This window comes from Kockiozyma suomiensis, assembly GCF_038497685.1.
Source record: "Kockiozyma suomiensis strain NRRL Y-17356 unplaced genomic scaffold V2V93scaffold_20, whole genome shotgun sequence".
Taxonomy (NCBI): domain Eukaryota; kingdom Fungi; phylum Ascomycota; class Lipomycetes; order Lipomycetales; family Lipomycetaceae; genus Kockiozyma; species Kockiozyma suomiensis.
The window spans coordinates 568-25,974 of record NW_027117683.1 but is presented as its reverse complement, the minus strand read 5'-3'; the positions used below and the strand labels follow the sequence as shown (position 1 = coordinate 25,974).

The following is a 25,407-nucleotide window of genomic DNA, read 5'->3' as shown; positions in this document are numbered from 1 at the left end:
GCGAAGAGGTACGCGATACACACACACGTTGTAGAGCCCTAACCTGAGTTTAAGTGCAAGATGTTGTCGCGTTTATTCCATGTATTAAATTAGATACTATTTCTCAGATATGGTGCTAAATGCAAATAATATCTGTGCAGACTTTGCTCGCCGCGTGTATAAACTTTAAATTTACTTTTTGGACGCGTCAAAAGGCGGAGGGCTCTGGTTTCTCCGGGATTTTAACTATCTTGCAGTCATTCCCATATCCGCTCTGTTTCTAATCAGGCAATACTTTTAGCATACCAGTTGCTAAAAAGACGTGATGTCGACGACCTGGAAGCGGACAGACTCGCGTCCGTCTTCACGCTACACGTCCAATTCAGGCCGTGGAGGATCGCGCTCGAACACGCGTGGGGGATATAATGGTCGCAATGGAGGCTCGAATAACAGCAACCGCTCAAGTCAAGTTTTTTCGAGTCAGTCAGCCTTGCCAATGGATGCGACATCGGCAATGGAAACCTACGATTCTCTGCTGTTAGAGGCTGAAATTGACCGTAATATGGGATTTGATCTCTATGATATGGGTCCCGCGAAAGTGGGCTGGCTGATCAACATGCACAGTGTATGTATATGCTAGACTATTATTGGTGTTCGTAACTGACGTGATGGTTTTAGACTTCTTTACAAGAGGGCGAAGAACGAGATGGGCTTGCTGCGGTGAACTACTATTTCCTTGGACAAGACGGCGAGAACTTCAAAGCTACCCTCAAGTTCAATCCGTACTTCCTCGTCGGCTGCAAAGTAATAAACATTTTGATTACAACTAAGAACACTCGATCACTAACTTCTGTAGGCTGGTCGAGAAACTGACGTTGAAGAGTATATTCGTCGCAAATACGAAGGCCTAGTTGTGACCACATCGCGGGTTCTGAAAGAAGATCTGGATATGGTCAGTGTTCTTAAAAAGAGTTTTATGACTGCAACTAACAACATATAGCCAAACCATATTATGGGATATAAGAGAACCTTCATTAAAATTATTTTTGCGAATGTCAAGAATCTTCTCAACGTTCGTCGCGAGTTGCTGCCTCTTGCGGAGAAAAATAAAAAGATGCTTGATGCGATGGATGTTTACGCTGATACCATGACGTAAGTCTCTATAGTGGTCTTACATAGAAAACAGAGCTAACGTTGCTGTAAAGCGGTGACACGGAATTAGACAACGAGTTTACTGAGCTCTCCACACAGACTAAATTTTCGAAAGAAGTTGATGTCACAGATTTTATCACAGATATTAGGGAGTATGATGTTCCGTATCATGTGCGGACTGCAATTGATGAAGGTATATTTCTGGTCAATGTTGGCCATGCATCATATGGTTTCGGTGACTGACACATCCTAGACATTCGCATTGGAAAATGGTACACTGTTGAAGCTACCCATGGCGAAATAACGATAAAGGAGATGCCGGAACGTCTTACGCGTCCTGATCCAGTTGTCCTGGCGTTTGATATTGAAACCACTAAGCTGCCACTTAAGTTTCCTGACGTCCAGATTGACAAGATTATGATGATTTCATACATGATCGACGGTGATGTATGCTCTTTGAACTCTCCTTCACATTCGGTCTATACTAATGGAAGTAGGGATTTTTAATAACCAATCGTGAAATCGTGTCGGAGGATATAGAGGATTTCGAATACACTCCCAAGCCAGAATATGAAGGTTTATTCACTATTTTTAATGAAAAAGACGAGAAAGCAGTTCTCGAGCGCTTCTTTGACCATGTGAAAGAGGCTAAACCGACTGTTATTGTGACTTATAACGGTGATTTCTTTGACTGGCCATTCGTTGAAGGCCGCGCAAAGGTTCATGGTATTGACATGTACAGAGAGATTGGCTTCCAAAAAGATAACGAGGACGAGTATAAGTCTTCCTATTGCTGCCATATGGATGCTTTCAGATGGGTGAAGCGTGACTCGTATCTACCTCAAGGTAGCCAGGGTCTTAAAGCAGTTACAACTGCAAAGATGGGCTACGATCCCAAAGAGCTTGACCCCGAACTTATGACAAGGTATGTGCAATGGCAAAAGTATTAATTCATGCTCTAATAACTTTTAGATACGCGGCCGAACACCCACAGATTCTCTCGGAGTATTCCGTGTCTGATGCTGTTGCTACCTATTATCTGTACATGAAATATGTTCATCCGTTCATTTTCTCGCTCTGCAATATTATTCCGCTTAATCCAGACGAGGTATTGCGCAAGGGAACTGGAACATTGTGCGAGATGCTGCTGATGGTGCGTATCAGCTACTGCTATATGCTAATCGTGATACTGACGCATGATGCAGGTTCAAGCTTACCAAGGAAATATTATATTGCCGAATAAACACAAAGAGGCCAGCGAAAGGTTCTACGAAGGTCATCTTCTAGAGAGTGAGACGTATGTAGGAGGGCATGTGGAGAGCCTGGAAGCTGGGGTTTTCCGAAGTGATATTCCTTCGAGCTTTGATGTTGATCCTAACACCATTGATAAAGTGAGTCGCTATTGAATGATCACCAGCAGAAGCATATTACTGACTCATACTATGTTAGTTGCTGAATGAGCTTGATGGTGCTTTGAAGTTTACGATTGAAGTCGAATCGAGCAAAAAGCTTGACGATGTGACCAACTACGCGGAGGTATGCTTAAAATTTGTTGTAATGTATTTCATTATCCTGCTTACTGACAGATATCATAGATACGTGGACAAATTGCCGACAAACTTCAAGAACTAAAAACCAACCATAAGCGTAAAGAGTGTCCTTTAATCTATCACTTGGATGTATCGTCAATGTACCCCAATATCATGATTACGAATCGCCTCCAACCTGACTCGATGATCACGGAAGCCGACTGCGCAACCTGTGACTTTAATCGTCCTGGAAAAACTTGTGACAGAAGGCTGCCATGGTCTTGGAGAGGTGAGTATTTTCCGGCAAAGAAAGATGAGTACAACATGATCAGACGGACCTTGCAGAATGAAACTTTTCCGCCACGATTTCCAAATCAGCCTCCGAGGGCATTCAGTGACTTGGCAATGTCGGAGCAAAATGCACTTGTAAAGAAGCGGCTATCTGATTACTCCCGCAAAGTCTATCACAAAATCAAGGAGACAACAACTACTGAACGAGAAGCTATTATTTGCCAACGCGAGAATCCATTTTACGCTGATACTGTTCGAGACTTCCGCGATCGCCGATATGAATATAAAAATCAGCAGAAGGTGTGGAAGAGAAATTTGGAGAAAGTAGACAGAAATGATGCTTTTGCACGTGAGGAGGCAAAGAAGATGGTCATTCTTTACGATTCTCTTCAGCTGGCTCATAAAGTCATTTTAAATTCTTTCTATGGCTACGTCATGCGCAAGGGTTCTCGTTGGTACTCTATGGAGATGGCTGGTGTTACTTGTCTAACTGGTGCAACGATTATTCAGATGGCGCGTGCTCTGGTTGAGAAGATTGGTCGACCTCTTGAACTTGATACTGACGGAATTTGGTGCATTTTGCCAAAGTCCTTTCCTGAGAATTATTCATTCAAATTGAAAGATGGCAAGCAGATATTTATGTCTTATCCTTGTGCGATGCTTAATCATCTCGTTCATGATAAATTTACAAATAATCAATATCAGACGCTAGTTGACCCCGAGACATTCAAGTACAATGTCAAGAGCGAGAACAGTATCTTTTTTGAAGTAGATGGTCCTTATCGTGCAATGATTCTTCCTACATCGAAAGAAGAAGACAAGAATTTGAAGAAACGATATGCTGTTTTCAATGATGACGGTTCTCTTGCTGAACTCAAGGGGTTCGAAGTCAAGCGTCGTGGCGAGTTGCGACTCATCAAGATTTTTCAGTCACAGATTTTCAAAGTTTTCTTGGATGGGACAACTCTTGAAGAGTGCTATGCAAGCGTGGCAAAAGTTTCAAATCGATGGCTAGATGTTCTTGACTCGAAGGGTGTTACATTAGCCGATGACGAGCTCATTGACTTGATTTGCGAAAATCGCAGTATGTCTCGATCGCTAGAGGATTACGGTGCGCAGAAATCAACTTCTATTTCAACAGCGAAACGCTTAGCAGAGTTTTTGGGTGATCAAATGGTAAAAGATAAGGGACTCAATTGCAAATACATCATTTCCGAGAAACCGAGATCTGCACCGGTCACCGAGCGCGCTATTCCAGTCGCTATTTTTTCTGCTGAAGAAAGCATCAAAAGCCATTTCCTGCGTAGGTGGCTAAAAGATACATCGCTTACAGAATTTGACCCAAGAGATCTGATTGACTGGGAGTATTATCGCGAGCGTCTCGCATCTGTGATTCAGAAGATTATCACCATTCCAGCTGCTTTGCAGAAAGTTACTAATCCTGTGCCTCGCGTTAGGCATCCCGACTGGCTTCATAAAAGACTTCAGCGTCTGGAAGGTGGTAAGCAATTGTCTTTAGACACGTTTGCAGTCAAGCCTTTGGAAGATGTCACAAATACTGCAAAAAAAATTGGCGATTTGGAAGACATTCTTTCATCAGGCGAAGTGGCTGCCGCGGCGGCGGTATCAAAAGCTCGAGGATCTTTGGCTAAAGTGACGTCTAAACGTAAACAAAGGCAAGCGAACAGCAATATCGACGATACAGAGGCCCTCTTTGCATCTCTACCGTTAGTGCAGCCTGATATCAATGATGATTACGAAGAATGGCTAGCATATATGAAGAAGAAATGGAAAATCCAACGTCAAGCACGGCAGCGGCGCCAGCATCTATTTGGCAACAGTATGATTTCACATCGCTCAAATGCAGGTGAGGTTTCTAGTTTCCTAAAGAACCAGGCTGAGACACGATACGGTAAAGAGTGGCAGATCTTGCAGGTTGCTGGGTCTGACGTCTCCGGAGAATTAAAATGCTGGGTGATGATCACTGGTCGAATACAGTGCGTGACGCTAAAGGTCAATCGGAAAGTGTATGTCGATTTCAAGAATGACGATTATCCAGATCTACAGGTGCATGATATGACTGTAGAAAAAGTCAATTATACGCTTCCGAATGGCAACAACTCGTCCCGTTTGTTTAGATTCACGATGAAGGAGGACTTCTATATCACCGAGAATCAGAAATCAAATAGCATTTTCACACATCATAGTGTAGACGGTGTTTACGAAGCCAGTATTGACGGCGTTACTCGCGTTGTTCTTGATATTGGAAATTCTTGCCAGATTGATATGACAAAGAAGGGCGTGCTCGGCAAAGGTCTTGAATCAGGCTTTGACGTTAGCTCTTTGATTAAATGTGCCCCAAGTGCAGATTACCTTAGAGCGCTGTCGTTTAAAGTCATTTTTCTTTATCACATGGTGACCGGCGACCGTCAGGTGTTTGCAATCTTTTCTTCTTTTGATGAACGAGCGGATGTATATATTTACGAGTCATCAACAAGGCAGCAGCAGCAATTCCCAAATATGGAAAATGTCTACCAGGCTCAATACGAGCAAATGAAGGAACGTAATCAGATTGACAACGAAACTTTCAAAGTGCAAGAATCGTTCAAGTTTAATGTTGACCAAAGCTCAAGCTTGAAACGTATGAAGCGGGCAGTTTCGGCGCGTCTTATCAAGCTTTATTCAGACAGTGGCAGTCAGGCTCTACTAGCTCTTATGAGTCCAAGAGTAAGAAGTATTGAGCGGGATTTTAGCGCTGTACGAGATATGCCGGTGCTTAAATTTTTGCCGTCACAAACGGATTTAGCGTTGCCGCCTTTGGGATGGCAGCTACCGTTTGCTCGACGACTTGCGCTGCATTATCTCGGACTTGGCAGACGAATAGCCGAGATGATGGAAGTAGCGCGGTATTCTAATATTCCGCTTGGAAACCTGACGCCGGATGATACACGACTGGTGATTGATGTGCAGTACGCTCGAAAGTTGCAGGAGGCTGGTGTTATATTATGGTGGTCACCCACGCCATTCCCCGATCGTGGTGGTCGACAAAAAGATCAATCACTGCTGATTACCGAGAATCTTGAAATGCCGGTAGTGAATAATGCGAGCTCGTATGAGGAAGTTTGTATAGAAATTTCAGTCAAAAATCTGGTAATCAATACCGTGCTTACTTCTGCGCTTATTAACGAGATGGAAGGCACTGATAACGCGAATATGAGTGTAACTGGTACCGGAGGCGCAGGCGAATCAGCGAGCGTGTCATTTATGGAGAACGCATCTTCAGCACCAGCTATTGCTGTACTTCGGGATCTGGTTAAGCAATGGTGGGAGGAAGCTTTGAAGCAGGACAAGAATGCGGATGTGATGGTAAACAACTTTGTGCGTTGGGTATCAAGTGCCGAGTCTAGACTATATGATCCGGTGTTGCAATACCATGTACGCAATCTATCACGCAAAGCCTTTCTGCAGTTACTTGCAGAGTTTAGACGTGTTGGGTCACAAATTGTGTACGCACGACCGGATAAGCTTGTCGTCAAGACGACGAAACCGGCTGTGAGCAATGCATACGCATACGCTCAATATGTCGTAAAGTCGATTTGCGCAAAGCCGTTATTCAATTTTCTTGACTTGCAAATTACTCGATATTGGGACTACTTGTTGTGGATGGACGATGTCAACTATGGTGGTTTTTCTTGTGCGGACGTGGTAGACGAAGCAGCGCAGCGATATACTTTGGAAATGAGCTGGCATATTCAGAGCTTTTTACCGGAGATGCTGCAAGCAGAGTTCGCTTCATGGGTGCAAGACTTTGTTGAACTTATGCATCGTGCGAAAATTGAAGAGCTTGGTGCGGGATATAATCTGAGCTCTACGCCCCGGCCTACTCAATTACGCGGAACGCGTGCAGATAATGATTATTTTGCAAAAGGCACTGTTCTAGGACTCCAGAAACAACTCAAGAAAAGAGTAATACATTTGATTCGTCGACAAACTGATGCTGACATGGACGAAAAAGCCGTTGCTTCAGCCTTTGCCTTTCCAGAATTACCTGGATCGCATTTAAAGGCTACTAATGCGACACTGGAGCTCGTCAAGAGTTTATGCGCTGTGTTTAGTCTTGTACGCGAGTTCAATCTTGAAGTGCGAGTAGTGCGTCGTGAATTACTGGCGTTGTTTGAAGTCAAAGAGTTTAGTGATCAAGGTATTTTCAAGAATCCTAGTACATCGCTTAAGCTTGTGCAGATATGCAATTCTTGCTCTCTCGAGTGTGAACTTGACTTTTGCCGTGACGAGACCTTGATGCCTTCATCGTCTGTATCAGCTGCTGCTGAACTCGGCGAGCAAGAACAACGTGTGCATGTTCCTGCATGGAAATGTAAACATTGCGCGCGAGAATTCGACAGACTAGCTATCGAAGAGCGGATGATCAGTGAAGTGATGTCGTTCGTCACAATCTACCAAACTCAGGATTTACGCTGCGGCAAGTGTAAACAGATCAAAGAGGATAACTTATCTGATCACTGCGTTTGTTCTGGAGAATGGGAATTGACGACATCTGCGCAGGAGATTAGAAGTAAGTTAGAAGTGTATAGACGGGTGGCGGAGTTTTATGGGCTCAGGATGCTGGATAGTCTGATGCATGCGATAGTGATTTAGTTTTGTGTTATATAATTATAAATGATATTATGATTGTAAATATTTATATATGCTTGCACCGTCATTAACTGCTATCTTTAGCAGTCTAATCGGTAGGCAAAGTATATAGCTTTGCCAAACATATCTGCCTCGAAATTTTGACCGTCTAAGATTACTTTCACAAAATGAAATCAGAAGTCTGGTCATCCAATTCCAAATTCAGAAATATTCTCCCGCATAAGAATACTCGCAAATCTTATGAGCTATGAGTCGTAGGGTTTTTAATGATAAAACCCTATCAACTCCTTCGCCAGTATCTTCCAGAAGTAGCTGCGCGCTCGTTTATATATATAACGGTTACTTCTTCTCTTCTAGATATATCACGGATTACTATAATTAAAATGCGATTACAAAAATATATGAAGAAATGTTACCGCAGGCAAATTCTCGCTTACGATTAACACGCTATCCAATGCGGCTCAAGCTGATAGCTCTCCGGGTAATACGGGAACCATCTACTAAAGTAGTCTTCAATAAACTTATGCAACATTAGATAGACACCATTCTACTCTCATGCAATTTCGAGAGTATGGATGCATCGCAAGTTAGTCTGAGTGTGACTGAATCACTTAATCCGTCAGAGTATAGTGAGGATGTGGTTCCGATTACTACAGATGAAGTGCGGGATAAAGTTGACTCAATTGAAGTCCCTTTAACGAAAATCTCTGATGAAGAAGATGAAGAAGCAAAGGAGTTGAGAGTTGTCAATGAAAGCGTCTCGATAGAAAGTCCTAGAGAAGAGACTTCTGAAGAAGGAACTGTTAGTCAAGAGAAAGCTGTTAACGAAGATGCGACGCATAACTTGCGAAAATCCGAAGATCAATCTGATCAACAGAACGATAGAGATCCAGGCAATATAAAAAATGAAGCTGAAAATGATCTACCAAAAACTTCGAATGTTGGACCCGACCAGGAAGTGCAAGCAGAAGCAGAAGCAGAAGATGGTTCAGGAAACAATCACAAGCACAACGTTCGCACCTTAAAGTCATTTGTTTCCATGCGCATTCCCCATCGCATACCTAAACACAAGCCAACTTTAAACGACATAATCTCTGCACATAATCTAGAATATGAAGCCAAGATAGCTAAGGATTTTGGGTTCGAGGGCCATCAATATCTTGACTCCATTTTAGAAAATATTAGTCTGAGCATTAATCAGTTTCCGATTACAACATTAGAAGAATGCGTACTACGCTGGGAAACAATATACAAAAGCTTCGCAGAACAGTGGACTTTTAATTTTCTTTTTCTTAACAATTGGGGTATAGTTTGGCGCGGTACGTATATCGACAGAAAACCAAATCAAGACTCGCTCTATGGAGCCGCTCTTGAAATTGTGAATGATGAGCTATGCTGGTATCATGTGTATCGAAATATCAAAGTTGCTGCAGGTCGCTATCAACTTCAGTGGAGATTTAAATATGATTGCGATACAACTGAGAAAGGTCCACGTATTGACCAAAACTTTTCTTTCAACACTTATCTTTATGAATCTTCCAATTCGTCATGGAGCATTCACTCAAAAAAAAAATTACTGTCCTCGGTAAATTTACCTGATTTAGACGGTGTTTTAGATGACAAGGAAGGCTTTCATACAGTTGCATTTGCAGAATTCGACATCCCGCCATCCGAAATTCCTGGTGAATGGCGTATGATACTAGTCGAGGTACGAGAAACGGATTTCTTATTTCCTAAAACTGTTTTTGTGAGTTCTCTTTTATTCAACGGCATTTGTAGCATTGATTTAATATGACTCGATTATAGGCTTTAGATCAGCTAAAGCTAGAACGCATAGCTTCGCTCACTGACAATTTCACTCCAAAGCCACTTTCAACACCGAAAGAAACGTCACGTCAAAAGTGGAAATCTCCGAAATGGATGAAACCACTCACATCCTCGAAAGTGGACCAGAAGGATTCCGGAGGAGTGAAAGGGAACCAGGATGTTATAGATGAATTGCAGAGAATGGTTAATATCTTTCCAGAGAGTGCAATGCTTGGAGAGTACGTCTGAATTAGATGTTGGAGGATGAATACCGATAGATATGATTTTAGATACATCATGTTCTGCACCAGACAATAAACCGTATCAATCAGTATGACCTAGCATCAACCTAATATATTCGGACTGATTCAAAGAAAACGGTAAAATAGCGCTTTCCGGAAAAGCATTGATCATATCACGAAGTCCGGAAGCAACAGTCAAACTTCTCTGGTCAAGTTCAGACTGATATGGTTCATTTGAGCGTATATGCGTAAATGGTTTATCCCCTGGTTCGACTCTTTTCAAACAGACTTGATCGAGGGCCTATACTTGTATTAATTCAACTCTCGTTTTATTTAAAGGCAAAAGGAGACTTACAAAATCAAATTTATGTAATAACGTTTCAGTTTCACGTATTTCAACCGAAATCATCCTCCATTCATGTCCAGATTCCCCACCTGGTACCGAAAACTCACCAAAAATGATATCATGAAATAGGCCCGTATTCTGCACAACACCACGAGCATCTCCCATAGCGACAGATAACACCAGCTTTCTTGATCCAACAACCGCACCATCATCGCCGGTCTTGAGCCCATACTCGTATAAGTAAATGTTGAATCGATAAGCGCTTCGCTCACGGCGATACCATAGTCCGCTTCGATCTGGACCAAATTTGAAGCGCCAGGAGAGTCGATATGTGCCAGGAGCGATCCTAATATTGCGAAAGACATGATACCAAGTAAGTGGACTTCCTGGCTCAATGGCTAAAGAGTAACCATGCAAAGATTGAAGATCCGGTCGAGTATCTAGGAATTGACCATAGGCAACAACACCCCATTGCTGACGATTAACGAAATTGAATGTCCATTGAGTGACCATACCCCGATACACTAAGTCCCAGTCTTCGGAAGAAATAAATGATTGACACCCGTGAATGCGCAAAGCATATTGATATCCTTCAATCCCAAAATCGGAAATAAATCTATTTTTCCAGTATTCAGGACGGGCTAGCACTGCGGAGGCAAAAGGGACCGCTCTGCGGAAAGCAATGATATCAGAGGATGAAAGATGGGTTGAGATGTTCAAGTATAGCTCTGCTGGCAATGTCGCCAGGTTTGGAGGCATTTTCACTTAGTCATTTTCTAAAGGAATGGCTAGCCTGACTGTAAAGAATCTCATCAAGAGTGACAATGGCAAGAGACAATATAGTTTATGTGGAAGAAAGTGAGTGAGTAGGGGTTGTTACTGTCAGTTTCTCAACAACAACAATTGCAATTGCTACATTTTTGAAGTAAATTTAAACGTAGAGAAATAGAAAAATAAAAAACATAGCAACCTAACCGTTATAATTGAAGTAAATAGTGCTTAGTTGAGTTGATTAATCCATACTCCTTAGGGTCACTATGAAAGCATTACACATATATCAATAAGAACAATACCCTATTATAGTTATAATTTTCAGTGTAATTGTTGGCATTAGAACAATCATACATCTTATCTTTATTAAGAAACTACAAAAAGCAATAAATGTAGAGACTACAAATAAATAAGCGAACGGAAGCTTGGTAATCAGGGTGCGGCTTCAGCGGGACAAGGGGGAAAACCCACCAAAAAAAGGCAACTTGAGGGATACCGGCAAGAATTCCGATAAAGAACTAGTCGCCTTGTCTCAATCGTTTCATTCTCTTCTATATCTCGGAATAGGACCAACATATTCAATGGCTCCGGAACTCACTTTATATACTGCTTCTGCGCCCAATGGCGTCAAGATCACTGCCGCATTAGAGTTTCTCGGAGTATGTAGTCCTTGATATTCAAAAATGAGTCTAAACTGATAGTTTGCAGCTCCCATACAAAGTGGTCACGGTATCGCTTTCAGCGCTCGAACAAAAAGAACCTTGGTTCCTCGAAATCAATCCAAATGGCCGCATTCCTGCTCTTGTGGATAATACCGACGGCAAAGATGTCCGTCTGATGGAGTCGGGTGCTATTCTGCTGTACCTTGCTGATAAGTACGATCCCGAGCACAAACTCAGCTTTGAACAGGGCTCACCTGAGTATTATGAGGTCCTTGAATGGCTGTTCTGGCAAGTTGGCGGACTTGGTCCGATGCAGGTATCTACTTTTTGTTTTTCACATATTCTGGTATGGCAGATACGTACTCACGATGAACATAGGGGCAATGTCTCCACTTTCTCCACTACTGCGTAACATCGAACCCAGACGTTCGAGGCTATGGAATCAATCGCTACCAAAATGAAACCCGCCGTCTATTCTCTGTGTTAGAAACTCGTCTCGCCAAACAGAAGGAGACCAAAAATAGTAAATTCCTCGTCGGTGACCACTTATCCATCGCCGATCTCGCGTGTTTGGGATGGGTGCTTTTCGATACATATGCCGGCATCCCGTCTGAGGATTACCCACTTCTCAAGGAATGGCAAGACTATGTTTCTGCAATTCCAGAGGTCAAGAAGGGTCTTGATACGCCGTCACCGTTTATGATTAAGGAAGTTGCAAAGAGCAAGGATATGACCAAGATGGCTGCCGAGGCGGGTGCTGCCTGGATCAAAATTCAATTTGAGCAGCAATTGAAGCTAGGCCAAAAATAAATTTGTGTACTTGATAATTACTCTAATGTCTATAGTCCATTTATATGTCAAATAAAATGCCTATAATACAAACTGTCAATAAATTTGTAAACCACAATATCTGGATATGCGTGTATTAGGGTTTATCCAAAATATCGGGCATGAAAAGAGCAAAGTCTTTCGGATAAAAAGATATTCGGAGCATATACAAGACTGCGAATTATATATACAGCCCAATACAACAGCTGTTTAATTTGTCTTAGAGAGAGCAGTATCAAAAAAATGTCGCTCATTTCATTACTTCGTCCGCGGTTGTTCTCCTCCGTTAATCTCTTCTCGCGGTCGACGATTTCTACTCCGTCAACAGCAACGGCAACCACTACTATGACAGCATCTTTATTCGAGCAGCAAATACGTGGAGTTAAAACTGTGAAGGGATACAAGATGAAGACACATACCGGAGCAGCTGCACGGTGGCACAAGACAAAGTCCGGAAAGTACAAACACGTATGTTCTCTTACCCGTTTTGACTTACATACATCATATGCAATCCTGAGATTTCTAGAGAGATACTAATTCACTACTTTCGATTTCAGGCTGCTGTTGGCAAAAATCACGGAAATGCTGGCTGGCCGGTCAGCGTTATTTCGCGGGCGTATACTCGTGGAGTTGCCCACGGTCCGGGACAGGGAAACCATCTTAAGCGCATTGGTCGCTTGATGCCATATTCCAAATAATAGGGAGTTTATTCTCTGTTGACACAAAGGGAGGAAAAAAAGAGAGAATTTATGTAAATAGAATTGATGTAATATATGGCGATTATAAAGTCGTACGATAAGTGATATATATGTATTCAATCCGTTTAATCTCTCTTCAAAGGAAAGTACTCTACACTAACACCATCCTTCGTGACAATCTTAATCTCAAGATAATCACCAACCTGAATATGTCTCTCCGTAGCACTGCTGAACGCATCTTTCACCAACTTCACCGTGTCCTCTAATGACAAGTCGGTAGCAATCTTTGGCTCCCCTGTAGCTGGATCAACCTGATTCTTCAAATTGACTTGGTTATCCAGAAATGGCATAATCAAACTCGCAGCAGCACCACCCGCCCGGCACTGCTCTCGCTCATACGATCCAACCGGATCAAAAGAGTAGACAGCACCTCGCCCATTCTCATCTAATCCAGCAAGAATAGTAGCAACATAATATGGAAACATCCTTTTCCCGTACAACATTGTCTGAATCAGTCGCGCACATGATTTGGCGCTCAGTGGTTTATTATGATTATAAGAATACCACTCCACCCGCTGCGCAAGCCTTCTCACCAACGTCTCTCCATCAGCAGAAAACCCGTTCGCAGAAACAATCAACGGCTTTTCTCCAGGCAGAGTATGTACTCGTGGCTGGAATCTCGAGTTAATAGAATACCCCGAAATATGTCTTGTATCACCGGCAAGAACCGCATAATCAGCGCCTGAAATCGCAAGAATCGTGCCGCCGTTGTCTGAATACGGATTAAATCGATGCTCGATTGGCGCAGCTGTTGAGTGATTCGTCGCCGGCTCGTTGAATTGTTCGGCAAACATTGTATTCATTTGTTTTTATTGTATGTATTTAGATGCTGGTGCGGTTTCTGTTGATGTCTTTGAAACTAAGAGTGATTGTACTCAGAAGAGTGAGGAACGACAGACGACTGTTGGCTGACACACGCGGCCCTCAGCCGTAGATTATGTAATAATACGATCAATCTTATTCATATAATAAACAGATAAAACAGTTATTTGTTACTAATTAAAACAACTTATAACACCATAGAAACGCCGACATAGCCTCCACCACATTCTTATACAGATAAACAAAACAATCGAGAAAACACACAAACACCGGCTCTTCCCGCAAGTTTCATTCATGCATACATATTCCATTCCAAATTTCCATATATCGTCAACTAAAACCAGCACATAAACAAAAAAAAATACAGAAAAAAATGATTAAGAAAAACGACAAGACAAGAAAAGAACCGAGTAGAACACTTTTATAAATATATATACCGTGATTTTACTCGTCAACAGCCTTGGTCGCATCCTCATTCAGCGACAGTCCAGCGAGATGCAGACCCAACCGCTTATAAACCTCCTCAGCAGCTTTGCACGCATCCTCCCAGATTCCTTCACGGCTCCTAGGCCCCTGCTGCTGCTCATTGTCGGCTTCATCCTCCTTATCGGGCTTAGGTAGCAACAAATCAACAGTAATTGTCGTTCGCGCAGTCTCCTGCTCGCGTTCAACACGCTCCATATTTTCGCGCTCCTGCTGCGCGCGAAGAGCCTCTTTTTCAAGTTCAGCAAGAGATTCAGGAACAAGGGTATTGAAAACTTGCATGTTGCCTATGATTGGATTGCTGCTTCCGCTATTCGATGCCTGGCTGTCAGTGGCTGACATCGAATACGCAAGAGGCCAGTCAATAGAGTTGGGGTTTGTATCCTTGCGAGTGTTAAACGTCGGTAGCAAGTTTGCAATCCGTGGGGTAATGCGCTGAGTAGTCGGCGCCTGCTGCAAGGACTGCTGCGTAGATGTAGAAGACGAAGAAGAAGACGAAGACGAAGATACAGAGTGGCTGTCAATCGTGGTGGGGAAGAGTGCCATAGCAGGATGTGATCCCAAAGGTACATTTAGAAAATCAAATTCGACGAGGTCAGACAAAGAAGTGTGTCCAACAGTCTGCTGCTGCTGTGACATCGACGGAGTGTAAACCTCCTCGCTCGGACTGGGAGAAAGGTAAGACACAGGGGAGCAGGTCGGCGCTGGCGATAATGAAAGACCTTGCAGAGCTTCGGTCAAACGCTTGTTTTCAAGAGCAAGACGCTCATTTTCGGCCTTGAGTCCGTTTGCTTCCGAGGACTGCTGTTCAATAAGCTGCTCAAGATGTGTGATGTACTCTTTTCGTCGTAAACGAAAGTGGCGAGCACTAACTTTATTTCGCAGCTGACGACGTTCCTTTGACGACAGCTTCTTGCCTTCCTCCGAAGCCAAAAGGCGTTCATCATCGTCAGATGGAATATCCTTTACCGGACGGAATGTCTTTGCAGCACGTTTCTTGGAAAAATCTTCTTCGTTGTCGGACTCTGAATCAGCAAACGACAAACTTGTCGTTCGAGATTGCTGCGGCACCGCCAACATATCTGCCGGCGAGATCGACGAGGCAATAATCGGCTGCTGCTGCTGCTGCTGCTGCTGCTGAGCAAAGAAGTCATGCGAGCCCTCACCGGACATAAGGAACTCCTCGAACGGGTAGTTATTCATGGTTGGTGCTGGTGGTGATGATGATAATGATGATATGGTGACTGACAGAAAAATTGAAGAACTAGCCGAAGTAATATGGCTCAAGAGGCCGCGCGTCCACATTTCACGCTAGTCCCAAAATATACTAGCTTGTATTCTTTAATATGAGGGTTAGGTGAATGCCACGCGTCACTAGAAAATAACCTCAGCTTGCCGCGTGGTATGGTCATCTAAGATAGACTGACTGCACCCATAAATAAACCAAACGCTAAAACAAATTAAGGAGCTTTGACCGAATTCTCCTAGCTCGGCCGCTGCGGAGAGGCTAGCACTTGCGCTGGGGCAAATCCATGCGGATAGAGAACTTGCGGGCCGAAAGACTCCTGCGGCGGTGGTGGCATACGTGGAATGGGCATAATCTGCAGCAGATTTGGGTCTTGCTGCTGCTGCTGCTGAGATTGAAGTTGCTGCTGTGGCATCTGTGCTGGCTGCGGCTGGGGAGGTCGCCCCTGGGGAAACAATATTTCTCGGAGCCGCCTATTGTATGCCTTCACGACACCCAAATGCTCCCACAGAGCAGTCAGCGACACGTCCTCAAGATAGCCGTTCTTTTGATACAGTAAGTTCACTGTAGAATTGTATTCCGCGAACAGCTCTTGCCACAGCTGCATCTTCCGCGCGCTATTGTCTGGAAGCTCAGCCGAATGCATTACCTGCGCCCGCATAAGCTCGACAATCTGCGACGGCTTAATTCGCAGCAGCCTATAAATCTCCGGCAAGGAATTCATATTCATCGCACTCTGCTCAAAGGCAGCAAACTCCTCCGCCTTGTACCGCGAGAGCTCCATGAACGGCTCAGTCGTATATAGCTGTCCGACTCGCAACTCAAGCCATTCCCTTCTACCTGCGTCATCTCGTTTAATCAAGCACTCTAATGGCGAAGGCGGAGAATGCCCATTATGTCGCCAGCGGTAGCGGATCTCAATCTGATTCGCGTCTGTGTATTGTCGTGCCACAATGCGCGCGTGGCAGCCAACTTTTATTGTCTCTTTGCCTTTCCGACGCTTTTCGGGCGGTACCTGAGGATTATGTTGCGAAGTGTATGTCTTTGCGTGGTTGCAGAGATAAACATACTTGAAATCAAGTGCTCCGGCTTGGATTCGTTTCTATGAAACAAAATCAGTATCGCCTTTAGATACCCAATTCCCAAAACCAGTACTTACATTTTTCTTCCTGTAGTCCGCCCTCTTATGTGTATTCCACTTCATGTACATCTTTTGTTCTTTGAGCCACAGATTGAAAGCTTCCTCTGTAGATCGAAACAAAACAACATCTTCTTCGCCGCCTGTTGTGTTCTCGTCGTAGATTGGTAGCAACAGCGCACTGAGCCGCTGCAATGTACTCTGCAGATCATTTAAAGCATTACTGACCTGTATCTGCTGCTGCTGCTGCTGTTGAGGTAGGTGCTGATGCTGAGATATATTAATCATCTGAGGTGTCCTACCCATTCCACCGAGCGATCCGTCCAAAGAAACATCCATCACGCAAACCAAAAAGTCGCTGTATCTCAACAATAGATGCTGTACCGGATGCTAGTAGACGCAATAGCAAATATACCCAAACACAGCACTCTGTAAACAACCTACACGCGACCCAGAGCGCAAACACCGAGACCAGCGCACAATTTGGCGAAACTGACTCAAGTGCGGAGCACGAACAAAAATTTCGGTGCACTCAGTGCTGCTGCTTATATGCTCTAGTCACATGACTAGTGAATGCTCTTATAATATACGAGTCATCGATATATAGGATTAGCTAAGTTTGCGTTGTGGAAAAAGGCTTAATGAATCATCTGAATTTTGCTTTCGTGTAGAGCTACTCTGGGAGTTATAATATGATAAGGACAAAAAAATACAAAATGATCTATTTCCAAATTGACTAAACTGATGACAACAAAAATCCATGACAAAACACATTACGCAAAAAAAACAAAATTCGCAAAAGCACAGTACTTTGCATATTTACATCTTCTCCTGCTTGATGACATCTGCGTCTGAATCCGAGTCACTGCCCTTCATCGACACAGGCTCGACACCATCGAGAATCTCGACGCTCTTGCCCTCGGATGACTCGTGAATCTCGCGTGTCGAGATAGCATACAGTCCCTTCTCCTGCTGTTGAATAGTTTCTCCACCAACAGTGTTGAGAATAATGGCTTCCTCGGCATCGACTGCAAGACCGTATTTGTTGATAACACGACCTTTCAAGCGAACCTCACGTTTCCACATAAACAGCATGAACAAGACGCCGAGAATTTCAAGAACAAGCAACCCAGAAATGATCTGATAACCCTTACCAGTCTTGTACTGAGGAGCGTGCTCAGTAGGGAAGATAACGTTGGGCAGCCATGCGTTAATAGCGTAGGAAATAGTCGAACCAACAGCGGGGAGCATACCACGCAACTCGGTGTCGTCCTGGAAGACTTCGGCTGACCACGCAAGCATCATACCCCATGAAGAGTAACCGATATCCGGGCAGAAGAAAGCAAAGAACTTGAGGCCATAAGGAATATCCCAGATAGCAAGTAACAAGTTGCCCAAGAAACACCATGAGGCGGCGTGAATAATGAACGCCCATCGATGTCCGACACGGTCAGAGATGTTGGCAGACAAGTATCCGACAACCAGCGAGATAGCGTAACCTCCGGTGGGAATCAAGTTTACCTGCTGAACGGTAAACCTGCGCAACGAGCCGATCTTCAACGAGTCGAGCCACAACGTAAAATATCCGGTAGTGTCGTTGATGTTGAACAAACACCACGGCAACAAGAAGGCATACGGTCTCCATGACCTGAACATATCAATAAAACGCCGGAATGTTAGTTTCTTTGGTGCCTTTCGTCCGACCAGCTCCATTCGTACATAAGAATACTCTCGCTCAAGCTCGCTGAGATAGAGCGAGTGGTTGTTTTTGGGGAAGTCAGGAATAGAATAATATCCAAGCCAAGCAATAGGAAACGAGATAATTCCATCAATGATAAACAGCCATTGCCAACCCGCAAAGCCAGCAAGACCGTTCATGGAGCTATACACACCAGCCTGAATGTATCCCGAGAACATAGACGCAATAGCCCACGCAGCATCATAGAGCTCCATACGCTTGGCTAGCTCCGAAGGACGGTACCATGAACCGAGAACGAGAGCAAGACCAGGGTAGGCAACAGATTCAAAAAACCCAATCATGAAACGAATACCGTAGATCTATTTTCACAAAGGTTAGTATATAATTCAAATTTTTATTTACAAAAAATAAGGACTTACGGGTCGGGCACTGTTGCATCCAGCGATCGCCATAACAAGACCTGACCAGATAAACTCGCAGGTAGGAATCCAGACCGAAGGACGCACACGGTTAAGAATCACCTGAGAAGGGATGGCACCAATTAGGTAACCACAATTAAAAAGCGTGGTAAACAGGTTTCTTTCGTTTCCGTAGAGATTGAGATCTTCCCTCATACCAGAAACATATGCATTACTAATGTTCGAGTTATCAAGAGTTTTGATAAAGAAAGAGAGGAGAGCGTAAAGTAAGATGTTTGCATCGAGCTTCTGCATAAATCGACGCTGCTTGGGTGGCAGACGGAAGGTATCCCAAGCCTGACCAAGAGTCCGCTGGAGAGCGTTGGGCTGATATTCGTGCTCTTCGTCGTCAATCAAATCCGCGAAACGAACCTTGATTTCCTCCATGTCCCAGGTATTTACGTCACGGCCACGAAAATCTTCGGGACTAGTGACGGTCACATTGGGTTGCACCCAGTACAGGAACCTGTTGCATCTGTCTTTAAATCCCATGATCGTGTTTATGGACAGGTGAGAGGACTGAACTGATAACGAAGCTTGACAGAGGTGGGCAAAGGAGCAAGTTTATATAGTAGTAGGGGCTCTCGCCACTAGGCTGAGGATGAACATGCTCTTGTGGGCCATGTTCACTATCAACGAGACAGGCTTCCGCACAGACATACAGGTTGAGTTCAACCAGGCACGAGCCCGTATGCGATAACGGCAGCGGGTACAGTACATACACTGTGCACTGACGGCGCTGTAGATAGAGAAATCAACCGCTATGAGACTGGCTGGTCAGTGCCAATAAAAAAAATATCCGATCAGGGGACCGTGTCGAGCATCAAGAATAAACTTATTATTGCCGTCTAGTCACACTCCCGGCAGCTCTCCCATTAGCGGAAGACAGTAGTGCAGCCACTTGCTGTTCAGCTTGACAGACCGGATAACAGGCCAAATGCGGTGAGTAACATACTGGGATTCTGCGGCATGTATCTCAAGCAAGTTCCAGCACTACTATCAAACTGCAGTTCGATAATGCGGATAGCGAGCTCAGATTGTCGCAGCTCGTTTGATGCCGCCCCTTTTCTGATAAATATTCGACTAAGCTCTCCAAGCTGAAAAGTAAGATTTTCGACAGTCGACGCAAAACTAGTGTCGGTGGTCTAAACTTGCAACCGCAACCCAAGCTAGGCGGTACCAGGTTCAATTGCAACTCTAGTGCAAGGAACGTGCGGGTTACTGTAAATCTGCTATCTGAGTCCCAAATATTTCTCTGAAATATAAGAAAAGCAAGAAAGGCAGGTCGAATGATGGCATTCTCAGGATTCAACAAGGCAGTGGAGATGAGCTCTCGGCGGAGGCGCTCAACGAGATGCTGGTCTTCGAAGCCAAGAGTCACAGAGCTGGGCATTTATGTCAGCAACGGGGTTAGTACCTAAATGACCCTAAAACCCTATGCGTATCATTCAATGCACATTCTACTATTCATTTTTGATTATTATTATGCATTGCCATAGAAATTCATGCCTCTGAAATATCGATTCATCCTTGGCAAGCTATTTACAGTTAAAATATACCCAAAAAATAAAGCAAAAGCACGAAAAAACAATAGCCTTATACCACGCCAGTACCCTCTAATTCGACATCTATCAAAACAAGTTCAGTAGTCACCTCCAACTCATTTTGACTCCAAAAAAAAAAAAAAAGCAAAGCTGACAAACTAATTAGCGGGGTCAAAAGGCGACTCTCCTAGATAGTTACCCTGAGGGTAGTATCTACAAACAACGTATCCTTCGCTCTCAGCACAACCAACCTCAGTCGTTGTCTTCCAGATGATTTGCGTGTAGTGTCCGTATGCAGTGTAACCGTCGCCAATCACCGGGTCTCCAGCTGCATCGTACGAGGATTTTTCAGAGAGAAACGAATCAACGGCGTCAGTCAGCTGACCTGAGGCAGTACTAGATGACCAGTACAAGTTCTCGCCTTCACCAGCGACACCAGAGTGCACAAAAAGATCATTCGCAGAAAGATATTCGGCGTAGCTCTTTGCTTCGGCCGCGAGATCGTCGGACCACGTAAAGTCAGGTACACCAGCCTCCTCGCGGGCAGCGTTCTGAGCATCAAGTGCGCTCTGCTCGTCTGCAGTCAGGCCGGTACTTGAAGATGCAGAAGCTGATGATGCAGTCGACGAGGTAGAGCTTGTACCAGCTAGCGACGAAGTAGGTGTAGAGGAAGTTGTTGAGCTTGCAACAGCGGCAACAATCGCTGATGCCGATGAAACTGTCTCAGAAGAAACTGTCGAAGACGGGGAAACACTTGATACAACCAGAGCCGTGTCATCGTTCGGAGCCGAGGCAGATGGAGAAATTGACGTCGTCGTTCTAGAGACTGTCATATAAGACACCGAAGAAGAGGACAACGAAGGTGTTGTATCTGGCAATGACGTTGTTGGTAAGTAGTACACAGGCGAAGAAGTTGACGCAATAGACGAGTTAGCCGACAACGACGAGTTCGATCCGCCAGTGGCGTAAGCCTGATCAGAAGATGCAGGGTCAGCGGTAGAAGTCACAGAAGTAGTAGTAGGAGCAGAAGAGTCAGCAACAGCATCGACGGATGAGACTGGAGTGCTATACGTGCTAGAAGTACTAGTCGGGACCTTCCACGATGATCCTGACGACCAGGAATTTGTGATTCCACTCCAGTTAGACGCCATAGTTGAAGTGGAAAATAGAGTCGACGTGCGGGTAAGATAAATCGTGCTATAAATCGTCGACGTAGTGCCATCGACGACGGCAGTAGTCGAAGTAATGGTAGCTACTTGAGCAACAGTTGAAACTTGGGTAATAGTCGTTGTGAGCTCGTCAGAGGACATAGTTGCCGTGAGCCCGCCAGATGCAATAGCCTTGACATCACCGGTCACAGTTAAAGTCGCAGTAGAAGTCGCAGTAGAAGTTTCAGTCTCGGTAGAAGTAATAGTCGTCGTCGGATCGCACACAGCCGAGCGGCGATGCATACGTGCATGACGACTACCAGCAATATTACCGTACTGAGCATCAAGACCGCTGTACTCTAGCGAAGCAACAGGAGCAGGCGAAGCAACAGGAATACGCTTGGAAAGCGCCTGCTGGGCAACATGTACGCCAATAAGAGCACCGAAAAGTCCGCCGAAAAAGAATGAGATGATGGAAAAGATGGTCAAATAGTTCCACATGCGGCGAACACTGATCTGATTGTTCGGCTCAGGAGCAATAGTCGGTTGCTCAAACTAGCTCATGTTAGATAAAATACTACAATTGTTGAAATAGAAATCATGCACACCTCACTGCTCTTCATATTTGCAGACGGCATCGTAGAATTGAAAGGAGTGGTAGTCGATCCGAAAGATAATGAGTGTAAAGGAAGGAGTGACTTAAGAGGTAAAGAAAGGACGGCAACTACAGCCTGAAGCAATTGAGCACTGAACAGCGAGACGAGAAAAGAAAACAAAGTAAAAGAAGATCAAAGGGACAAAGAGAGGGGATATTATAAGCGCTCTTCGAAGGGATGGTGCTAAAAGCGGTTGAGTTTAGCTGAGATATGTGAGCCGCACCGTTATGAGACGCGTCGCGTCTCGCGTCATGATCAAACTACGTGTTAAGGAGGTTTGCTCTTGTTCACTGTCCTTTTTCTGGTTTCAAGTTGAGAGTCGTAATCATATGATGAAAATGCTGTCAATTGATTTGCACCACGCAACTTAACCTTGTCGACCTCAAATTACTATCATTTAAACAATAGAAGAACTCGTTCTCTCAAACTGGCTCTTATCACTCCGTCAACCTTTGACCTTCCAAACACGTTAAATGAATCCCTTGACAGCCCCTTACAAGTCAATTTGTCAAAAAAAACGCATTCTAAGCAATAAATAGCCGCTCCACGTGTGTTAAGGAGCCCCTGGCGTCAGGTCCGCATTCCAGACGCGGGTGCGGCGCGGCTTTTATTTTTTTTGGCAAACTTTAGCCAGATGGGCAACTGGTAAATAAAGCAAACTGTCGTGAAGATTACCACAGAATCAATCGTTTCATTTTACTTCCAGAATTCAACGGAAATATCTTATTAATATAATACGATTTACTGCTGTGTTTACAAAGGAAAGATATAGAAAGACCTAAAACTCTTACTCCTCGTGACTATTCTAACCTTCCCTTCTCATTGACTTTTTTTGTCAAATATACGCGTTTTCTTGATTTGGAGTTAATTGCGCATTCTGATTGACGCACTCTATCAATATGATATGCTTGGACAGTCCTGCAATTTGAGATATTTAACTTGCTTCAGCATCCTTGTTCCATAATATGCAGCGAATCAAAGTGTAAAGTTTTAATTTCATTAAATGTTTCATATTTTAATGTCATTCGGTAAGACATTTGCCATACCTTATTCAAGAAATCATCAAATTGTAGAATGAAGAGATTCTAAGTCAACTGAAAGTACTATAAATAGTTTACTCTTCATTAACATTGACTTCTTTCTCAGAAAACACAACCGCGCTCTTTTTATTATCCACAACATCATCTTTCTCCGACAAATGAATCTCGTGCGATGGCTTCTTACTATCAAGTCTCTCAAGCGAATGTGTGTTCTCATCATCGCGAAGGCGCATAACATCAGCATCTTCGGCAGCAACCGCAAGTCCATATTTATTGAAAACTTTGCCCTTGCGGCGAGCTTCTCGCTTCGATTGCCACAAAAAGTGCAATACTCCGATAGCTTCCACGCCGACTAGACCGACAGTAACTTTATATCCGACTGGATAATGCGGAGCCTTTGGCGTGGGAAATAATAGGAGTGGAAGCCACGCCTGAATAGCTGATGCCACAGTACTTCCCATAGCAGGAGCCAGTCCACGCATTTCGGTATCATCTTGAAAAACCTCAGCCCCCCAAGAGAGCATGAGTCCCCAAAGTGGGTATCCGATATTTGGGCACAAGAAGGCAAAAAACTTTAGACCGTCAGGAATCTCCCAGATTGCAAGTAGTAAGTTACCCAAAAAGCAGATGAATACAGCAAACATCAAAAACGGCCATCGTGTACCCATATGGTCAGATAAATTGGAGTAAACATACGCAGCAACAAGACCAAGCGCGTAGCCACCAGTAGGAATCAGATTGATTTGATTAACACTATAGAGATTTGAAGCTTTAAGCCACAGATTAAAGTATGACGTTGTATCGCATACTGAAAACAGAACCCACGGCCAGATAAATCCCCATGGACGCCATGACTTTAAGATATGTGCAAATCTTCGGATAGTCATTTTTTTTGGTGGCTTGCGACCTACAGATTCCATGCGAGTCACGCTAAAGTCTTTCTCGAGCTGAGATAGCCAACGTACACGACTATTGATAGGGAAATCGGCAACAGACCAGTATCCAAGTAATGCAATAGGAATTCCAATTAAGCCATCAATAATGAACAGCCAGCGCCATCCGGAGAGTCCACCAAGGCCGTTCATGGAAGTATGCACACCAGCCTGGATGTATCCTGAAAACATCGATGCTATAGCCCACGCCGCGTCGTAGAGGGTCATACGCTTTGCAAGTTCATCAGGGCGATACCATGATCCCAGTACAAGAGCAAAACCAGGATACGCACAAGATTCCAGAACACCAAGTAAGAATCTGATTGCGTAGATTAGACTAGCACCCTGAGCGCAAGCCATGACCATAACGAGCATAGACCATACAAGTTCACAACTAGGAATCCAGATCGAAGGACGTATACGATTGAGAATGATTTGAGATGGAACAAGACCAACAATTGTGCCGATGTTCAGCATTGTGTTGAACAGGTTACGTTCTTGGCCATAGAGGTTTAGTTCCTCTTTCATACCAGAGACAAACGCGTTTGAAACATTGGAATTGTCAAGAGTCTTGATAAAGAACGACAGTAGTGCATAAATCCTATCAAGATGGTTAGAATTCAGTAAATTAGAATCTTAGGGACGTAGTCTCACAAGATATTAAGATCAAGTTTCTGCACATAAGTACGCTCTTTAGGTGACTTTCTAAACGTATCCCAAAACCGTCCAGCAAATTTCATGAACCTAGACGGCTCATATGCAGCCTCATCTTCCTCGGAATCGACGAGTGATGCAAATCGAATGCGTCGTTCGTCAGGAGACATCTCTCGAAGAATTTGAAAACGAATTGCCTCGTCATCGCGATCATAGCTGACTGCTTTGTAGACCTTCTTGAGAACGTTCATTTATTTTCACGTAAGCTAGCTATTGCGAGCGGAACGTCAAGCACGACAAGCTGCGCGGCATGAGCGTGCATTTATATATTTCTAGAGTCAAGTAGGGACCCGCATAAGTAGGTACATTCATATCTGTTATTAGTCCATGTCGAGTTCGACTACGACCGAGTACGACCCTGGACGCTTTAAATTAGCCCTTAAGATCGTCAACGATCGACTCTGTATAGCTAAGATGTCAATGTCGGAGAAGCCGAGCACAGTCCGCAGAGGCTGCGTACCAGTATAAAACCAGGAATCACTCTCCTGTACGATTAATCTATCTATAGCA

General features: G+C 44.1%; 11 protein-coding genes across 11 annotated transcripts; 4 read left to right on the top strand and 7 right to left on the bottom strand.

Annotated features, from left to right (window-relative positions):
* Positions 1 to 304: 304 nt before the first annotated feature.
* V2V93DRAFT_395863 (uncharacterized protein) lies at positions 305 to 7,955 on the top strand (the record flags this gene model as incomplete). Its single annotated transcript, XM_066912523.1, has 11 exons — positions 305 to 604; positions 658 to 783; positions 836 to 931; positions 980 to 1,131; positions 1,185 to 1,324; positions 1,385 to 1,578; positions 1,629 to 2,056; positions 2,104 to 2,284; positions 2,337 to 2,522; positions 2,581 to 2,667; positions 2,727 to 7,955. The coding sequence occupies 11 exons, from the start codon at positions 305 to 307 to the stop codon at positions 7,605 to 7,607; spliced, it is 6,771 nt and encodes a 2,256-aa protein (XP_066763028.1). The 3' UTR covers positions 7,608 to 7,955.
* Positions 7,936 to 10,003, top strand: V2V93DRAFT_376450 (uncharacterized protein). The gene is made up of 2 exons (XM_066911750.1): positions 7,936 to 9,351; positions 9,411 to 10,003. Exons 1-2 carry the CDS (start codon positions 8,176 to 8,178, stop codon positions 9,657 to 9,659), a joined length of 1,425 nt encoding a protein of 474 aa, XP_066763027.1. The 5' UTR covers positions 7,936 to 8,175; the 3' UTR covers positions 9,660 to 10,003.
* V2V93DRAFT_135377 (uncharacterized protein) lies at positions 9,464 to 11,218 on the bottom strand. The gene is made up of 2 exons (XM_066906822.1): positions 10,008 to 11,218; positions 9,464 to 9,953 (listed from the first exon to the last, which is right to left on the bottom strand). The coding sequence occupies exons 1-2, from the start codon at positions 10,755 to 10,757 to the stop codon at positions 9,735 to 9,737; spliced, it is 969 nt and encodes a 322-aa protein (XP_066763026.1). The 5' UTR covers positions 10,758 to 11,218; the 3' UTR covers positions 9,464 to 9,734.
* Positions 11,219 to 11,272: 54 nt separating this feature from the next.
* On the top strand, positions 11,273 to 12,437 carry V2V93DRAFT_376444 (glutathione S-transferase). The gene is made up of 3 exons (XM_066911749.1): positions 11,273 to 11,428; positions 11,478 to 11,747; positions 11,810 to 12,437. Exons 1-3 carry the CDS (start codon positions 11,351 to 11,353, stop codon positions 12,239 to 12,241), a joined length of 780 nt encoding a protein of 259 aa, XP_066763025.1. The 5' UTR covers positions 11,273 to 11,350; the 3' UTR covers positions 12,242 to 12,437.
* Positions 12,421 to 13,122, top strand: V2V93DRAFT_376442 (uncharacterized protein). The gene is made up of 2 exons (XM_066911748.1): positions 12,421 to 12,727; positions 12,817 to 13,122. Exons 1-2 carry the CDS (start codon positions 12,503 to 12,505, stop codon positions 12,955 to 12,957), a joined length of 366 nt encoding a protein of 121 aa, XP_066763024.1. The 5' UTR covers positions 12,421 to 12,502; the 3' UTR covers positions 12,958 to 13,122.
* V2V93DRAFT_376441 (nucleophile aminohydrolase) lies at positions 13,051 to 13,888 on the bottom strand. The gene has a single exon (XM_066911747.1). The coding sequence runs from the start codon at positions 13,818 to 13,820 to the stop codon at positions 13,083 to 13,085; it is 738 nt and encodes a 245-aa protein (XP_066763023.1). The 5' UTR covers positions 13,821 to 13,888; the 3' UTR covers positions 13,051 to 13,082.
* A 98-nt stretch (positions 13,889 to 13,986) lies between these two features.
* On the bottom strand, positions 13,987 to 15,573 carry V2V93DRAFT_376440 (uncharacterized protein). The gene has a single exon (XM_066911746.1). It carries the CDS (start codon positions 15,523 to 15,525, stop codon positions 14,284 to 14,286), a length of 1,242 nt encoding a protein of 413 aa, XP_066763022.1. The 5' UTR covers positions 15,526 to 15,573; the 3' UTR covers positions 13,987 to 14,283.
* Positions 15,574 to 16,939, bottom strand: V2V93DRAFT_376438 (uncharacterized protein). The gene is made up of 2 exons (XM_066911745.1): positions 16,728 to 16,939; positions 15,574 to 16,670 (listed from the first exon to the last, which is right to left on the bottom strand). Exons 1-2 carry the CDS (start codon positions 16,776 to 16,778, stop codon positions 15,807 to 15,809), a joined length of 915 nt encoding a protein of 304 aa, XP_066763021.1. The 5' UTR covers positions 16,779 to 16,939; the 3' UTR covers positions 15,574 to 15,806.
* A 308-nt stretch (positions 16,940 to 17,247) lies between these two features.
* V2V93DRAFT_135197 (major facilitator superfamily domain-containing protein) lies at positions 17,248 to 19,597 on the bottom strand. The gene is made up of 2 exons (XM_066906821.1): positions 18,825 to 19,597; positions 17,248 to 18,764 (listed from the first exon to the last, which is right to left on the bottom strand). Exons 1-2 carry the CDS (start codon positions 19,353 to 19,355, stop codon positions 17,526 to 17,528), a joined length of 1,770 nt encoding a protein of 589 aa, XP_066763020.1. The 5' UTR covers positions 19,356 to 19,597; the 3' UTR covers positions 17,248 to 17,525.
* Positions 19,598 to 20,285: 688 nt separating this feature from the next.
* Positions 20,286 to 22,347, bottom strand: V2V93DRAFT_376435 (uncharacterized protein). The gene is made up of 2 exons (XM_066911744.1): positions 22,164 to 22,347; positions 20,286 to 22,110 (listed from the first exon to the last, which is right to left on the bottom strand). Exons 1-2 carry the CDS (start codon positions 22,191 to 22,193, stop codon positions 20,566 to 20,568), a joined length of 1,575 nt encoding a protein of 524 aa, XP_066763019.1. The 5' UTR covers positions 22,194 to 22,347; the 3' UTR covers positions 20,286 to 20,565.
* Positions 22,348 to 22,918: 571 nt separating this feature from the next.
* On the bottom strand, positions 22,919 to 25,205 carry V2V93DRAFT_376433 (major facilitator superfamily domain-containing protein). The gene is made up of 3 exons (XM_066911743.1): positions 24,838 to 25,205; positions 23,358 to 24,784; positions 22,919 to 23,239 (listed from the first exon to the last, which is right to left on the bottom strand). The coding sequence occupies exons 1-3, from the start codon at positions 25,086 to 25,088 to the stop codon at positions 23,220 to 23,222; spliced, it is 1,698 nt and encodes a 565-aa protein (XP_066763018.1). The 5' UTR covers positions 25,089 to 25,205; the 3' UTR covers positions 22,919 to 23,219.
* Between the last annotated feature and the right edge of the window lie 202 nt (positions 25,206 to 25,407).